This window comes from Camelina sativa, chromosome 11 (assembly GCF_030686135.1).
Source record: "Camelina sativa cultivar CO46 ecotype springtype chromosome 11, ASM3068613v1".
Taxonomy (NCBI): domain Eukaryota; kingdom Viridiplantae; phylum Streptophyta; class Magnoliopsida; order Brassicales; family Brassicaceae; genus Camelina; species Camelina sativa.
Window position 1 is genome coordinate 17,411,649 of NC_141890.1, and position 18,690 is coordinate 17,430,338.

At 33.7% G+C, this 18,690-nt stretch overlaps 3 protein-coding genes across 3 annotated transcripts; 1 reads left to right on the forward strand and 2 right to left on the reverse strand.

Annotated features, from left to right (window-relative positions):
* Window positions 1–616: 616 nt before the first annotated feature.
* LOC147934150 (uncharacterized) lies at window positions 617–2,694 on the reverse strand. Its single transcript, XM_087470973.1, has 6 exons — window positions 2,291–2,694; window positions 1,816–2,169; window positions 1,518–1,608; window positions 1,302–1,416; window positions 1,136–1,213; window positions 617–1,039 (listed from the first exon to the last, which is right to left on the reverse strand). Exons 1-4 carry the CDS (start codon window positions 2,436–2,438, stop codon window positions 1,332–1,334), a joined length of 678 nt encoding a protein of 225 aa, XP_087327099.1. The 5' UTR covers window positions 2,439–2,694; the 3' UTR covers window positions 617–1,039; window positions 1,136–1,213; window positions 1,302–1,331.
* A 4,962-nt stretch (window positions 2,695–7,656) lies between these two features.
* On the reverse strand, window positions 7,657–9,341 carry LOC104723751 (nuclear transcription factor Y subunit B-3). Its single transcript, XM_010442150.3, has one exon. It carries the CDS (start codon window positions 8,212–8,214, stop codon window positions 7,741–7,743), a length of 474 nt encoding a protein of 157 aa, XP_010440452.1. The 5' UTR covers window positions 8,215–9,341; the 3' UTR covers window positions 7,657–7,740.
* Window positions 9,342–14,930: 5,589 nt separating this feature from the next.
* LOC104728110 (uncharacterized) lies at window positions 14,931–16,132 on the forward strand. Its single transcript, XM_010447140.2, has one exon. The coding sequence runs from the start codon at window positions 14,937–14,939 to the stop codon at window positions 16,119–16,121; it is 1,185 nt and encodes a 394-aa protein (XP_010445442.2). The 5' UTR covers window positions 14,931–14,936; the 3' UTR covers window positions 16,122–16,132.
* The last annotated feature ends 2,558 nt before the right edge of the window (window positions 16,133–18,690 follow it).

Here is an 18,690-nt window from a genome sequence, read left to right on the forward strand (position 1 = left end):
CTGTTGGAGTAGTTTTTTTTGTCAACGTTTTAATGTTTGGAGTGAAAAAAGTTGTGGATTTTATTAAGAAAAATAAATAAAATCAATAACTTACGTTTCTTTTTTTTGGGGCTATTTTTGTTTGTTTCAGTCGGACCCAATTTATCTGTAAGGCTTATAATGTGTTGATTTATTGGGTCATTATTTGTATGTTATTGAGTTGGAAATGGATTTGTTCTTTTTCAAAATTTAATGTCCTCTTGAACGGATAGGAGAAGAGCAATGTTTGCGATCTAGAGGACACTATGAGGATCGAATTTATCTCTTTGATGCTCGTAAACGTTTTTCCAGTCATCCCTTTCGTATTCGTTTTCCCTTGAATATTTTTCTTTTTTCTTCTTGGGGTTTGCGTAATTGGTTGTTTTCCTGATCGCTTCGCATCGGTAGGGGATATTCGGTTATCCCCCTGTTGATTTCGTTAAAGGTAAATGTGAATTGGGTTGCAAATTTGTTTATATGAAAATGTGTTGGCTTCCTTAGAGTCCTAATTAAGTTGTGAGTTGTTTTGTGTTCTTAGTTGTAATTTTTTTTTTCTGTTTGTCCTCTGAGTGATTTTTTCGATTCGATGTGAGTTGTGTTTTGGGAAAAAATAATTTTCTTGTTTATCTTGCTGTAATTTTATACAGTCAGGGTTGTTTTTTTTTGTTGGCTCGGTTTCTTTTTCATATAATTTAGTGTTACGGTTATCTGATTTTGGCATTCGTATTTCTGAATCTCTTTAGTTTATTAAAGGTGTGTTCATCTCTTTGCTTCTTTGTCTTTTGTGATGGATTTGTGAAGTGTTGCCAAATACTTTTAACTGATTTCTAGTTGTGTTTCCTTGATTCTCTGAAAGTGTTGCTTGTGTTGCCTTGCTTTGATTTGGTTATTCTTTTTGATTTTGAAGGTAAAGACCTCTCTGCATATATCTATGTCCTATTCGTCGTAATACTTGGAGACTTTTTTCTTGAGATCGGTTGGTGAAATTGAGTTGGCGCCTGCTTTTGCTTTCCCCTTTAGCCTGTTTAGTCATGTAGGTAAGTATGGTTAAGGGATTAAAAACATAGTATGAATGACTAAATGTAAACAATTTAGGCAAAACCTTTTCATTACCTACCAGAAAACTGTTGAGTTGTTGCTAAATCTCTGTCTGAATAAAATTTGGTCCCAGACGTGACATTGAGGTAGAGTTCACCTGTGGAGAAACGTTAGGTAAGTTGTCATGCGAAGTTAAGATGGCATAAAGTAAAGTGTTAATGAATGAAGTTAATCAAGTGATTCACCTCCAAATAACTTTGGGTTTATATTTGTAGCTAACAATATGTTAGACCCTCCGTCTTTCTCGCTGAAAACCTTCTCCAATGAGGACGCATGATCGTCAAAGGCAGTTTCTCCCCACTGTAATAAAAGAAACCATGTGATGAAAGTAATGAAGAATGGGAAATAAAAGAACCAAATACATCAGTGAACTAAAGAGATCGAAGTCGATGGAAACTGACCTTTCATGACATAGGTGGACTAACATCCTCTCCAAGGTTTGTGTCATTCCATTTCGATATGCTTTGCTGGAACAGACTTCGCCCATTACATCTAATGTGAGAGCAAAAACAGTCATGAGGACGAAACCTTAACGCTTAAAATACTAAAATTATTAGAATAATTTTCTGGAGAAGATAGGTTTTTCGAATGTGAGAAGAAGACAACTTATGAAAGGTCGATTATGTAAGTTATAATTTTGAGAGATGGAGTAAATATAGAAACAGGGGAATATTGAAAGAGTGGAAAAAATCAACACACCTCGAAGATCTGTATTGGTGTTGGCAAGAGAAACCAATTGGTCATGAGTCCAAAACCTGAAAAACTCTTCCGGAATGATACCAAAAGACTCGTCAATCTGATCAAAAACAGTGGTTGGTGTGAAGCGTATTGAAAAGGGGGAATCAGTTAGCTTAAAATGGGAGTTGCTTCTTGTGACTTCAAAGTCAGATAGAGTTGTAAAAAACGAATAAATGAAAAGTCTAGTTAAGATGGAAACAACCTTCTCGTCAATGAGTAGGAAGTCGACGTCAATGAGTTGGCCTCCTTTTTTGACATTGCGAGCAGGCCAGTGACGAAGCATTCTTCCGACGATCTGTTGGTGAAGGCGCCCAACTTTGAGATTTTCGAATGAAATGACAGCAAAATCCATTTTAGTGAGGAGAAATCAAAGAGACGAAGAAAAATATATATATGGAGCATGAAATTAGAGGAGAAAATATTATATAGGACTTACACCATTTAAAGATAGAGTAGTGGGTCTTGAATTGAAAGAGCGAGCATTGAACGGGATGAATTACAGTAATAGAGAAAAACGTTACAATGAAGATGGAAGAGAGGGAAGACAGCGACGCTTCAGCGACATTTATTTCAAAGATAACCATTAGGTGAACCAGGATGAAAGAATAAGAAAGGAAGGGACGCTTCAGGTCCACAACGGACGACGGCGCTGTGGAGTATCCTGGAGAGGAGTTTTATTCCGCCAGCCAAAAAAACATGGCTTAGTGGATAATGAATTGAGATTTTACAAAAATGTGATAGAAATAAATATTAACTACATAGTCCGTAATGTCGAAAATATGGATTTATTTAAAAGAGAGGTATGTTGAGGTGGCAGCACCAGGAGTGAGGAAACTGCACTTTATATATATAGATTGTCTTTTTTGATTTATAGACTTTGAAAAAGCCTTATCTCATTCTCAACAGTCAACATGGTAAATTGAGAAATACTTTAAATATGTTTGATTTTTTGCCTTTTTTTGCTCATAAAACATGTTAATTTTTTAATAATTAGTATTTGACTAGATTTAAGAATTTGACTAGTTTTAGTTCTATTTTTTCTCACACGTAATAAATTGGTCAAAGTTTCAGTTAATAATAGTAAACATCCCATATTCTGATTTCCATTAAAATACATAAATTATTTTACATATTTTTATATAGAGTTAATTGCGAGATTAACATTTTTTCCAATTAGTATAGCCGAATCAGAATTTTCTGTCCATACTTACAGATTTAGGCATTTTCTAGGTTGTATAAAAACAATTTTACCCTCAATTTTCTTTCTTTGGTGGTTCAACTTAAACAAAACTCATGTGATCTCAACGATGATTTGTGGAGATGACGGTGAAGATGTTGAGATATGCTGAACACGAGGATGATGACTATAATGAAATCCAGTGAACAAAAAGTTAGTGACAATAATGAGATTTGGTGATGATGATAAGATCCGGTGACGACGGTGAGATTCGGTGACAATGAAGAGAGATACGAAAATATGACATTGAAAATGAGATGGCGGTGATGACAAGATCCAGTCACAACGGTGGTGAGAAAAAAGTAGTAGAAGATGGTGATGAGATCTTAATATTAAGAATGACTAAATTTTGAATCTCAACTTTATGAACGACGGCGATGACGATTGTGGACTCCGCTTTGATGATGGTGGCTTGATTGTCGTTTGGATCCGACCGACGATAAGTTCCGGTGATGATAGTTCTTGTAGCCATTTTCTCTAATAATTATCAATTGTAAACATGTAATTTCTAATTTGATTAAGTTGTGAAGATGAATTGAAATTATTAATTAGAACCCCTGTTATAAAAATTGCTAGGTGTTAGTCGGGTAGTCGAAGTCCGCCTAGCGATAAATCAATTAATCGGGCACTAGTTTTAGAGTATTTTTATTATATATTTATTATTATACATTTTAGTCCACAAAACGCAATCGGCGCAGTGGTTAATGTTGCATTGATTTGAGTCAAATGACCTAGGTTCGAATCCCAGTATTTAATTTTAGTCATATCTTTTTAATAAAGGATACAATAGTAATTTTCTATTCTTCTTCTTCCTTTGGCTTGCGGTTGCACAATCTAAAACACGAACCTTTACAATTTGTTTTTCCGTTTTTCATCAGTTTTTGATCGATTTACAGTACATTTATACCCAGAATATATAGATCTAGTCATAAATAATTGATTTCCGACATAACTTAACCAAAAAGAAGAGTTTTTTCAAAAGATCTGATTTCTTAACCGATTGTATGAAATCGCGGCGGTTGTGTGCCGCCGAGCACTTTTCCGGCGTTTAATCGGCCGCCGAGACCGATTTTTAAAACAGGAATTAGAACCATTCGATTGACTAGATAGTATCCTATTAGGGTTTAGTTTTCTTTATTAAAAATCAAGGGTTGTCACCGAGAAATTAGATGGTGGTCAAAGAAGCACTATTGTTGTCGAGTAAAAAAACAAAAGGTAATACATAGGATAGGGGTAAAAATGTCGTTTTTATTTTGAAAAGCCTAATTATGAAAGTATGGATAGAAATACTCACTTTGAAAATTTTGGGCCAACAAATACCCATTTAGAAAATAACCCTTTTTATATAAAAAATATCATATATATATATATATATATGTATATGTGTGTGTTAATGTTCACCTGGAGTTAGATGAAGAATGGTCACGTACAAAAAAAACAATTTTATCAGTTTTTATAAGTCTAACCTCAGTTTAGAATTGACTTAAACGTAAGTATAACTTCAATTGGAGAATCAACTTAACATTAAAAAAACTTATGCAGCCTAACTCTTGGAGGTGTTATTGGATTCTAATTTAAAAATAATTTTGAAGATTTCAACAAAATCATTAAAAGTGAAAAGTAAAAGATTTTTAAGGATTGCTAGAGAGTATTATATAGTTTCGTTGATTAGTTATCTAAAATCTTGCAAAGTAATCCACACAATCTCGGTGTTTTTGTGATACTTTTTATGACTTTATTTTGTAAAGAAAGTGTGTAAAATCATAAACCAATAACTTAATAATTGAATTCATTAACAATCCTAGATTCTTTTGTTTTAATAGAATAACACAAAACTTTTAAATCCAATAACCCAAATTTGTTGAGATTTTAAATGATTTTTTACAAATCGCAAACTAGTAAACTAAACTTTAACAGAGTTTAACAAAATTTTGGTCTAATAACAACATGTTCTACATAACATTTAAAGTTTTTAAAACTCTATTAAAATCTCAAACCAATAATCCCAAATTTGTTGAGATTTTAAATGATTTTTTATAAATCGCAAACTAGTAAACTAAACTTTAACAGAGTTTAACAAAATTTTGGTCTAATAACAACATGTTCTACATAACATTTAAAGTTTTTAAAACTCTATTAAAATCTCAAACCAATAACCCCTACTAAGTATGTTCATCTCACTTGATGTTTCCTCTTGATTCCACCATAAGCTTTCCAATCCTAGTTAAATTTAAATATTATCATTTTTTTGGCATTTTTTTTAAGTGGGTGTTGAATTACCTACTTACATTAAAAAAAATCTATAGTATGAGTGACTGTCTAGTGTGCAAAAGAACCTCGAAAACTTTCTCTCTTGAAAAGAGAAGTTCATCCTAGCTGCCGTCAAGCCTTCACCATGATCTGACCTCTCTCCGGCCACCGGCGCTTCTCTCCGGCCATCGGCGCTTCTCGCCGGAGTCGTGAGAGGGTCGTCTTTGTCTGCTTCCTTCATGTCTAGTTAATTTTGACCCTTTCCCAGCCTCTCTCCGACGGATATTTTCAAAGGTTTTGGAACGGGTTCAAGCTTGTATCTTCTCCGGTTTCGGTGAAATCTTCCTTGAGCGTCGTCTCCTTTTGGTTCGTGATGGTGAACAGCAATTTGTCCTGTCTCGTTGATCGCTGTATTGAGCGTAATTTCAGATCTGGTTTTCGTTGGCCTTGGTCGTTTGACAGTGATAGAATGGTCTTTGGTTGCTACTGCGGCCGAGATGTTTTTTTGCCTCCTCTCCGGTAACATTTGGCCTTTGTATTCTTTTGTCCTGATTGTGCTGCCTTAGGTCTCTTTGTTTAGAAAGTGTTTAGGTTATCTTTGGCTACATTCTCATCAAGTCAAGCTCGTTTGGTATATCCCCAGTTTGTTTGGTGGTGGCTTTAGTGTTACCCTTGTTGAGTCAGTTCTTGGTCCTTTATTGTTGGTTGTGGATATGTTTGGGGTTTGAATCTGGAATTTTGTCCTACCTCTTCTTAGAGTCCTCTTGCTGTTTTGAGATTAGTTTTTGCTCTAGGTTCGTTCTTAGTGTGAGCCATTTGGATGGTATTTTGTTGCTGAGTCACCTACTAGCCTTCCTTCGAGTTTCCTTTTGGAAGTTTTAGAGTTAGATTTTAGTCGAAGCAGTGGAATCATTCTCTACTTCTTCTCTTGCAAGGACGTCGTCAGTTTTAAGTCTGTATGTGGCTGAAGTTGGTTCGACGAGTGTCCGCATGTAAGAATAGCTGATCTTGTGTGGCTTGTCTCGTGTCGATATTAAGGTTTTGGCCTTGCGCCTAGTGATTTAGCTCTCTCTAATCGGCTGGTGAGGTGTGATGGAAGTTGTATTTGTGTCTCTGGTCGTGTTGGGTTCCTGCTTTCCTCTCTATCGTTTTGCTTTCTAGTGCTTTTAACATTTACAGGGTTTATAGGGAAGCTTGGTGGGAATCTCTTATGCCTTTGTTCAAATATAGAACTTAGTTCGTTCTTCTTCTCCTTATATCATCGTTTGTACTTGTTTGTATTCTGGTTCCCTTTATTTTGGGGCTGTGTTTCCTTCTTCTGGGCTAATGACTCTGGGGACATTCATGTAGTCTGTCAGCATATGTTTCCCTTGTTGGGATCTTATGTTCTACTTGTTGTAATTTACCTTGGTGTGAAACCAATGCTTTGATTGGTAGCACTCAATCGCCTCTTTTGGAAACGAGATGCTCAAATGACTACCAATCATCATGTCGGTTGGAGATGGTGTTTGGGATGAACGGTTGGAGTCGATGGAAGGAGTGAGTGGTTGGAAGTGATTTTGAGCGGTTGAAAAGATGAAAACCAACCACCAAAAAATATGAGTGTTTGGCAACTTCGGTTGCAAACGAAGAAGATTAAACATTTTTTTTTTGCATTAAATATTTGTTCATAATGATGGTTTTTTTAAAAAGTGGAAAATATTAATGTCTCTGTAGTAATACATGTGAAGAAGTTAAATTTGATTGGATTTTCAAATTAGCCCGATCAACTTTTATGTTTCGTTATTAATTTAGTCTTAAAAAATATATACACGATTTTAATTTAATGACAGATTCACTTGTAAGAACTTATAATTAGCCTAATTGTGAAACTAAATTACAATTATATGTTTGAAATGTTTTAGATAATCATCACAACAACTATTAATATTTCAAATTAGGAATTTTAAAATATATTTATTATTGCATACGATTTTTGTAATTTTATTGGTTATTAAGTTTTCATGTTATAAAATATATTATGTTTTTCCATATTTTATTATTGAATTAAATTTATTTAATATTTTTATAATTTAATATAATATATACTATTCAATCGCTATAGTGCTACTAATCAAGCAAAAATAAATTCAACCACTCTCTTCTATGATACCATTTTTTCTATCCGCTATCTTTAACCGCTCTTTTTTTAAACGTTTTCTTTTCAACCGCTCAAAATTTTATAAGTATCTCGTTTAACGTGGTCACCAATCAAAGCCCAAGTATATCAATAAAATTCAGATGTTCAAAAAAAACATTAAAAAAATCTATAAATATATACTAAAAGTTAAACTTATATATATTTAATTAATACAAATGATAGTTTGCTTTTATCATTTTACAATTAAAAATAATAATAATTAAGAAAAATGATGAGAAAATTGATGCCCCATCGTTACCATGCCACCACCGTACATCGGAGCTCCTCCGCTTCCACTTCCACCAGCTCCTCCACCTTCCTTATCGCCTTGTTTCCCAGCCGTAGTCGTCTTCTCGCCTTCAACCTCCCTATACTTTTGCAGATAGATCTTGAGAGGTTCCACGTAGTCCTCAAACCCTAGCGTAGTCATCGCCCAGAGAAGATCATCACCGTTGATCGTCTTCCTCTTCTCTCTCTGACACTTGTCGGAAGCCTCACCAGTGATGAAACTTATGAACTCTGATACACACTCTTGAACCGTTTCTTTAGCGTCCTTGGAGATTTTTGCGTTCGCCGGAAGTGCTTTCTTCATGATCCTGCTAACGTTTGCGATCGGTAGAAACCTGTCTTGCTCACGCGTCGAAGCATTCCCGCCGTCCTTGTGTCCTCCTGAATCGTTGTCCGAATCCGCCATCTTAGATCGAGGAGACAAAAGGGTGGGAGAAAGAGAGATAGATGTTTTGGGTCCGTTGGATCAGAGAGGATAATAATCGTATCGTGATGACACGTGGGCTGTTATCGGTCGTTTGTTTGTCGATAAGATTAGTACAAGTGGATGTTATTTGGATAGAAAAAGAGATTTGGTAACCGGTTGGTTCTGTTTATTTCGGTTTGGCTTTTTGATAACAAATTGAGTTTTGGTTATATATTTATCTTTGAGACAAGACGCATGTTACCGGACTCTCTCTCTCTTTGTAAATTTTCTAGAGCTCGTATCTCAAGTGGACCTTGCATCTGTTGGGAAAAAATGCTTTATCCTTAGAGAAGAGAAGAGAGGAATAGAATGAAGAATGAGGGAGAGAGCCACATATTTCACTCTGGCTTCTCTAGTTTTTTGCAAGGCAAGTGACTTTGTGAACATACACAAATGATGTTTATGTTTTATGAGAATTAATTTCCCAAAAATTACAAGTTCACTAAATCAGTTTGGTATATGTTACCAATTCATAACTACCACACGCATTTCTAAGATTTCTCTAGCACCTGAGAATCATATAATACACAAAGCATACGCAAAATGAACCCTGTGACCTTACTTATATGTGGGAGCTTACACAAATACAAATGCTTAACGCGGCTACAAAGCATGTCTCATTATCTTTCACATCAATCTCATCAACATATCCTTTTAACATATGTTAGATTTTTTACATCATATGTTTACTATCATCTAACCCCAAACGGGTGATATAGTGGAGGGCTAGCAAACATATATCTATATGTATATATAAATTACATTTTCTCTCTTCTCCTACTGCCACAAGAGCATTGATCTATTAATTTCCTATCCCACTACTTTACTTTATCCTATTTTTATTTTCAACAACTCTAGTTGTTGGGTTTCATGAACAGTTGAACACCTAAATTGTATTTAATCCACAAATAAGATCCACTACATCAAATAATCTTTCAAATTTAGGGTTAACATACTAAACAAAATCATATATAATCCAATGCTTGATTTTTAACAAAGTTGCTTAAGAATATTTTAATTATAAATTTTGAAAAATGATAATTAAAGACTTTAGTAAGGAACTGTTAAATTTTATGGGTCTAATAGTAGATCCTAAACTAAAAAAAATAAGACAAGGAAGATAGATACTCATATGTTGCTGTTGTGATTTCATGTCTTATAGGCAAACCTCATGCAAAGACACAAAGTGAAACACAAATCAATCAGTAATTGAAGAACATAAACAGAAAGAAATCTTAAACTTAACAAGAACAAACTAATACTCAAACACAAACTCAAACTTAAACAAGAACAGAAACCGAAAGAAAATACAAACTCAAACTCAAACTTAAATAAGAATAAAAACTGAAAGAAACAACCAATTCAAACTCAAAATCAAACTTAAACAAGAACAGAAACTCAAACTCATTACACTGTACACATGATTTGTAGAGTCTTTTCACTCCCTTGATCATGCTATACCATTTACTATAAATTTACAATTATAGGTTATGAATCATTCACTCCCTGGATCATGCTATACCACTTCATCTTGGTTCCTTGTGCATGCTTGCTGCCCTTGCCAGAACCACCATGATGTTGAGCCTTTCCTCGGCTAGACCGCTCGATTGATTGCCACCACATTTGCTCTTATGTCCTTCTCCATCTCACTTGCGGTCTCAACCAACTCCGCTCTCGTGGCGTATGGACCCTCAAGTCATCTCCATGCACCAAAAGCCGACCTGAATTCCACATCCAGCTCATGAACTGACTGGGTCTCCTGTGACAATTGTAGGAACCACACTTTCATCCAGTTTAGTGTCTCACGAGAAAAATACTTACGGTTGAACTCCTCCACAAAATCAATCTAAGTCATGTTCCTCTGCACTCTCCTTACAGTCACTGACCTCCACCATACATGAGCGTCATCTACCAAATAATGGCCTCCAATTTCCACATGATACTTCTCATGACACCTGAGAGACTGAAAAATGCGTTCCGGCCTCGTCCTCCACGCATCAGGCACACTAGGGTCGGTACCACCCAAGAATTGAACCGTACCGATACTACGCTATCGGTTGCTGCACCTCCGCCACTATCGGCAGCACAAGCGGAGTCTGCAGCGGAACAACTCCCTGTAACTGATGCAACACCTACGCCAGCAATTCTGTAAAGCGGGAGCGGCACCTCGACCAGGGGCTCCAACTGTTGCGACCTTTGCACCTAGAAGCCCAAAACCAATGGCCAACCCGGGACGGACACCGCACGCATCGGCTCCACCGGCTCCAACGGGCCCATTGGTACCGGCCATACCCTCTGATCCCTCCTGAAACGTCTGTGACTCATCGACGTCCTCAACCGTCACACTTTGATCCATAGTCTCGTTAGCAAATGGGCCTCTACCCCTACCACGACTACAACCGCGCCCACGACCACAACCACGTCCATAACCACGATCACGACCGCGTCCACAACCACGACCACGTCCACAACCAACAACAGTACCACCTTTAATCATCTGCACTACCAAAGATAGAAGGCTAAACACACAATTCAAACCACACACAAAAATACACATTGTACTGTGGAATCTCATTGAAGGCTCGAAGAGGATGTTCTAGGACCCCATGACACACACAATTGACTAAATCACATAATCACTCAAAGCGTGCAATCCACAACATCAAAAATGTAAAGCAAAATGAAGCCGTACCTAGAACCGTAAGGGCTCTAATACCAAACTGAAACGACTCGACCCAATCACATAACTCATAGAACACCAAAACAGAGAATCTCAAGCTCAGATCAGCCATGGTCATGCATTCACCTTTTAACAAGAAGATTCTAACTCTAGAAGAGCGAAAACAACACCACAACAAGCCTCCAATACGTTCCTAGCCTCAGATCACCATTCCACAGGAAGGCTCTCTCAAGAAAAGGCATAAAACTCTCCAAAAACTCACTGGGAACCTTCTCCTTCTTTCTTTTCTCTCTGGAAACGATAAAAAAGGCTGACCAAAGCCCTAAGTTGACTTTGATCCTTAAATATCATGGTTTAGGGTTATTTTCTAAACCAAACCGCTCAAATTCGACGATTGAAAAAAAACCAAGTGAACTAGGAATTGATGGTATCGACCGACACCCTCATTTTTGTCGATCGACACTCATCCCAAACCGAAGAGATTGGTTCGCGGATGTTACACAACCACTAGTATCTCTATATACTTATTTAAGCAATGTTGTTACAAGTTTAACCCTACTATCATGTGACATATTACAAAAATGTCATTTTATTTTAATTAATTTAATAACTAACAAAAAAAGCTTATATTGGTTTCTGAAATAATAAAATAATATTTTCGAAATTATTTAATAAAATTATTTAATAGATTCCAGTTATTGTTTTAGAAATTTTAGGAAACATTAACAAACTATTTAAAACAATTATAAAATATAATTTAATTTATAAAACTAGATTAAATTATTTGCATCCTTAAAATCGTTTAATAATGACTGATATATGTTACAACAATGCTTATATTTTAAAAATAGAAATATTATATTTAATTTATTAAATATATTTTTGCACTGTACATCGACGCGGTGACATCTTATTACAATCTAAAAAATCATAAATGTTAGATTTTATTCAATATAATATATACAACTAAAAAAATTAAAAAGTTGAATCGAGATTTCTATGCTTATATAACCCTATATATCCCAATAAGAAGTGAATATGCATGTGAAGAAGAAACAAAAAAAATTCTAATTTGGTTCAATCGAAATAGTTTGCTTTATGTTGTTAATAATATTTAGTTTTTGTTTATACTGTACATATTAAATATCCCTAAATTAAAGTAAGTGAATTAATATAATAATTGACAAAAAAAATATCATAAGATTGCAAAATTATATTTTATACCTTCAAAGTGTCATTGAGTAGCACTTTAAATTATATAAGAAAATTTCAATAACATTATAAATTTTTAAAATATTTTTACTAACACTTTAAAGATTAAAACTAACTTTCTTGTTTACACGGCCATAAAAGATGACGGAACAGTGATATCCGTCAAATAAAAATAGTTAAATTATGTTAGTTTACTTTAAATTTTAATTTGTTTTATTTTTTATAAAAATAAACAAAAGAAAAAAAAATTTAAAAAAACTTCATCTTCTTCGATCCGCTAACCGTCTACCAGAATTTTTCAAGATTTTTTATTCAATTCATTGTTTTCGTCAATCTTCCTCATAGACAAAACTTTTACCACATTAATTTTCATAATTATCATTTTCAGAGATGCATCTTCACTGGATTCTGATTCAAACCGATTGATTTCTCACTAAAAATCAAGATATGTTTTCGTCTTCAATTTCACATTTCTCAAATGTTTTATCATGAATACCTTATCTTTGATTCTTCAATTTTTTGCTTCAATTTTTTTCTCTTGTGTTACAGTCTCTATTTTCAGAGGTCTTTATCAATGGCGTAAGTAAGAAGTAACCATAATGCAGCTGAGATTAAGATTGAACGAGAGTTTTATGGTCGGATGGTGAATACACCAAGAAGATGAAGTTCTTTTTTTGTTTTTTTGATTAATCATAATAAATTATAAAATTAAAATTTAATTAATTAAAATTAAATTAAAAAGTATTTAAATCAAACTAATATAATTCAACTATTTCATATTGACGGACATTGCTGCTCCGTCATATTTTATGGGGGTGCAAATATGAAAGTTAATTTTAAGGTTTAAAGTGTTAGTAAATGCATTTTGGTGGTTTGTAATGTTAGTTTTTTTTTTTTTTTTTTTGAGGTTTAAAGTCCTACTCATTTATATTTTGTAACACTTTGAAAATTAAAAATGTGATTTTCTCAAAATTATTATCAATGGTTTTGATATTAATTGTATATATATCAAAAGACTTTCTACACACTATACCTTTAAACTGATATGTAAAAACGATTGGTCCAAATTATTACAAGTAAGCTCTATTAGGATAATCATGCCTCATATCATATACTTTGTTGTATATGATTTAAACTGACAGGAGAAATGCCAAATCAAATATAGAGCTTCGAGTTATTCATTTTTCAAAACACGGGTGTCGTCCTAAGCTACAATAAGAGATACAAGAGCCATATTCTAAAAACCAATGAAAGACTATGTAGACGAATTAATAAAAATCACGTAAAACACTCAAAATTGTGCTCGCCTAAAGATGCAATCAGTGGTCTTGTCCTCAATATACGAACTTTAAAACTGCATAGCATTCGATCTAGACAACCCAAATTAAACATGATCATGAGATCACTTTTGACCAAAAAAAGAAGAAGTTAGAAAACAAACGAAATGGAATTAAAAAAAAAACAGTAGGACAAACCAAACTATACGTTGCTTATCATGCATCTTTGAGTTACTTTAAACATATCGACTAAGATGGTTAAACACAAAGTCCTTAGAGACATATATGAATCTTTTCCCGTGTCATACTAACCCTAATTGTGTTCAAACTCCAACGTAATCACATGAGCCATACAAAGAATTAAGAAACTCAAAAGATGTATAAATTTTCATATCATCAATGGTTTTGAAATCCTAAACTCCAAATAAATCATGTAGCACAATAGAAGGTTGCAAAATGCTTGACTAATTATTTAGAATCTCAAAAATAAGACGAAGAAAATCATAACATATGAATACTATAATTTACAAAAACACTAAAACAGAAAAGACGATTGATATGAAAAGATGATTGTGTGACAAAGTAATTTGAAGAGAGAATATTTAGTCATTTTTGTATACAGTCGAGAAAAACAACAATCATTATAGCTATGTAGCCTCAGAGAACAACTCCGGTTGCGAAGATTTCTCTTGAGTTTTCATGTAGGAGAAGGCTTGACTTTGTCCTTTGAGATAGTCATGATTGTTCATGTTGAGTAGAGTAGGGTCCTGTTCGTTTGGTGCACCAGATGCAATATCTGGATGCAAATGCTCATTGTTGTTCGTTTAGTAACAATTAGGAACTCATCTGGATACAGTATCTGGATACAGTATCTGGATACAGTATCTGGATACATTTTAAAATCTCATCTAAAATAATTTGAATTTCTGGATGAGAAAAAAATGAGAGTTTGGCTACAGTGAACTCATCCAAACATTTTAAAAGTCCAATATACCCTTATTTTTATCAAACAATTACAAATATATCTCTAAAACTCTAATACAGAGATAACCCTAAAATCCCCAATTCTTCAGCCACCATCGGAGAAGCTCGATGGATCTCCGACGATTCTCCACATTCCTCTCCTCTTCTCCTTCTCCATAGCACCTGTAACGAATTGGGCTTTCTCTCCTCCTTCTACGTCTCGTCTCGGAAGAAGAACGAAGCATCTCTCATTGAGCTGCTCCCACTGAATCGTTCATCTCGTCCCTTGCTTCTTTGAATTTCAGAGGTAAGACTTTTTGAATCCTTCATCCCTTCAACGATCTCTTTTAGTTGTGTTCTTCTCTTTGTTAGTGATGGATTCCAACTTTTAGTTGAGATTTGGGAAAATAAGTGAGCTTTTAGATGCTTTGGATGCTCATATGAGTGAGCTTTTAGATTTTGATTTGAGCTTCTAGTGAGCTTTTAATTTTTGATTTGAATGGATCTCTCTATCATTTGAGGATGATGACATGGACTTGATATTAAAGGAAGAAGAACGTATGTATTCTGCAATTCAAGAAGTTTATGGAGTTAATACTAATAGAGAGATGCAAAGGACAGATCGAGGAGGAGGTTGGCGTCGGGTGCAACGATTTATGTATGAGTCTGAGAAACAGTGTTTTGATATCCTGCGTATGAATCAAGGTACGTTTCTGAGTTTATGTCAGGTGCTATCACATAAATATAAACTTGAAGAATCATTCCATGTCTATCTTGAAGAGAGTGTAGCGATTTTTATTGAAATGGTGGCACAAGATGTAACAGTTCGGGTCTTAGCTGAACGATATCAGCATTCTTTGGATACAGTAAAAAGAAAGTTAGATGATGTTTTAGGGGTTCTTTTGAAGCTTGCAGCAGATATAGTGAAGCCATCCAGAGGTGAGTTTGCAAAACCTAGTCCTAAACTAGTTAAAGATGGTAGGTATTGGCCTTTTTTTGAAAACTGCATTGGTGCTTTGGATGGAACCCATATATCTGTTCGCCCTCCATCTAATAGTGCAGAAGCATATAGAGGTAGAAAATCAGAACCAACAATAAATGTTCTAGCGATATGTAACTTCAGCATAAGATTTTTATTTTCTTATGTTGGAGTTCCTGGTAGAGCACATGACACCAAGGTGTTAACACATTGTGCTACTCATGAACCTTCCTTCCCTCATCCACCAAATGGCAAGTATTATCTAGTAGACTCAGGTTACCCAACTAGAACCGGTTATCTAGGGCCTCATCGTAGAGCTAGGTACCATCTTGATCTGTTTGCAAGGGGAGGACCACCTACTAGCACAAAAGAGCTGTTTAACCGTAGACATGCTAGTTTGCGTTCTATGATAGAGAGAACATTTGGTGTTTGGAAAGCAAAGTGGAGGATTTTAGATAGGAAACAATCTAAGTATGAGCTGAAAAAGTGGATAAAGATTGTGACAGCAACTATGGCACTTCACAACTTTATTCGAGATTCACACTATGAAGACTGTGATTTTGCTTATTGGGAGGTGGTAGATGATTATGAGAATCATGGTGACCAAGCTGTAGAAAATGAAGAAGAAGGTAACATTGAACATATTCCTTACATTCCAACTGGTGATAGAGCAATGGAGGCTCTACGTGATGTTATAACTGAAAAGATAGGAAGAGGATGTCAACTTCCGTATTAGCATCACAACAGTTTCACAAAAGACTATGGTACGACACTCCTTTCATTGATTCTTGTGTTTGTTTTGTTTGTTCATGTAGCGGCTAGGATTAGAGAGATATTGGAGAAGTTTTGGTTGTGATTCTTGTTTGGTTTTGAGATTTTTGCATTCATAATACTAGCCTTATGTTGATTTGGCTCGTTGATTGTTTTTATGGCTTTGTTTGGTCAATATTGGAGAGATTTTTATGACACTAGTACTTGATATTGTTCATGTACCATGGTAAAGATGCGAATGTCTAATTGATGGCTTATGATGAGTTCTGATTGTTGCAGGGGAACCATGACACTCTTGTCTCAAGGAGGAGGATCATCACTCATGGGTCCATAGACATGAGTTGTGATTGTTGCAGGGGAACCATGGCACATTGAGAGAAGTGGACACTTATTTTTCAAATTGATAGCACACTCGTATTGTTGTGTTTGTTCAAATCGATGGACCACTTTTGAATTTGTTATCTTCTAAACATAAAACATATTTTGAACAAATTCATGTTTTAGAAAATTACTATAAGGTTTTGTTGGATCATATTAAAGTTATTAAAGTTATTTTTGGTGTTATTTTAGAAACAAAATACATGCTTAATGTGTTTTGTGTTATTTTAGAAAACACATGTTTAATGTTAATTAATATAACCAAAATATTTTTTATAGTATATTTTTAAATTATAAAAGATGATTTCATTTTTAAATATTTATTAGATGTTTATTTAAATTTTATAAGAAAATTATTTAACTATAAACATAATCAAAATCACTAAACTACAAAATGAAATGTATTTTAGTCATTTTTATGTATTGTATCTAGATATTTATACCAGATTACAAAACAAACATAGTTTGTTTTAGATACAATTTCTGGATGAATTAAACCAAAAACACAAAGGAACAGTATCTGAATGTTGCATGTCAAGATAATGAAACGAACAACACCTAGTTAATAGTTAATGATGTAAGTCTTTTAAAGAAATACTTGTTTTATAGAAAAGAAAACTCACTGTAGAGAGAGAGATGTCACGTTTCTGTTGAGGTTTCTTTATTTTTATTAACCTTTTTACCTGCATCTGCACAAGCAAAGAGCTCTGTTTTGATACGTCTTGAATTCACTCTCATTGCCTCCTGCACGTTGACTAAAATGATTGACGGTGCACTCTCACGGGCATCTCAAAAAGGTTTAATACTAAGGAGTTTTATTTCAGATATATGGAAAAGAAACCAAATTCATATAGATGAGACACATATTCAACATCAAAAAACACTTACCAGGATTAATGTCCTCCGGTACAAAATGTTTTTATTTAAAAAAAAAATTCCTGCGAAACCTGTTCGGCAATAGACGACAACATTAATAATACACATGCTTAGCTTGTAGAGATCAACCCTAGATTTTTGAATATTTTGAAACGAAAGCATTGTAGAAATAAACCAAACCTTTTTGCAAATGTCCCTAAAAATTCAGGAACATTTCCATTTTGTTATATAAAAAAGGTTTATTCGGTTTATTTCGGTTTTTTCTTTTAAATAATTTAAACTTTTGAAAAGTTTTAAACTATTATAAATATTTAAACATTTAAAAATATATACACATATTTATATTTTATAAAAAAATTAAATATTACAAAACGTTATGAAACGTTAAAATTTATAACACATTTAAAGATTAATAATATATTTAGATTTTTATGAAGTTTCATATATTATAAATATATAAACTTTATAAGAATTATTTAAACTATATAAAAAGAGGCAATTTTATAAAATGTTATATTAAATAGTTACAATCTTAATAAATATCATACTAACTCACTCAATATAATCCTTATAATACAAAACAATAAATATTAAAAATTAAGTGAATAAAGAAAAAAATTATCCCACAGTATACCGCGAGTTAAAATATCACGGGACGAGGTTATATGATAGGACGATATGTTTGGATCGATATTAATTTAAATTAATATTATAAAAAAATCATTTCATTATTTTGTTAACTCTATAAATATTCGAGTAATAGATATCTATTAAAATTGATAAAATTAATATCCCCGAATAGTCCTGACAAATGATGATTCAGACGAGATTCAACATTTTTGAACCATGAAACTCTTGTTATTATGTAAAACAAAATTGTGGTATATTGTGGGTTAAATCATAGAATTATTAATCAAAATACAATTATACAATCTTAAACACTAAACAAATAAACAAAATTAACAAACATATAAAATTTAAATTTTAATATTTTTAATAACAAATAACTTTTCGTGCAGTGTATTTTGCAGTTTTTTAAAATATAGTCTATGGCAGATTAAAATCTAGTATATTTGTATAATAGTATGTATAATCAAAAGGAAATTAAAAGAAAGAAAGAAAATAACAAACCTTTTTGTTTGAGGGTTTCTTGTTACATACCCTATCTATAAATAGAGAGAGCGAGTGTGTGTGGTGTGTCCCTAATCAAAATATCTGTAAAATTCTACAAACATAATGGGAGGCAAGAAGAAGAAAATTCCGATGAAGAAGAATAAGAA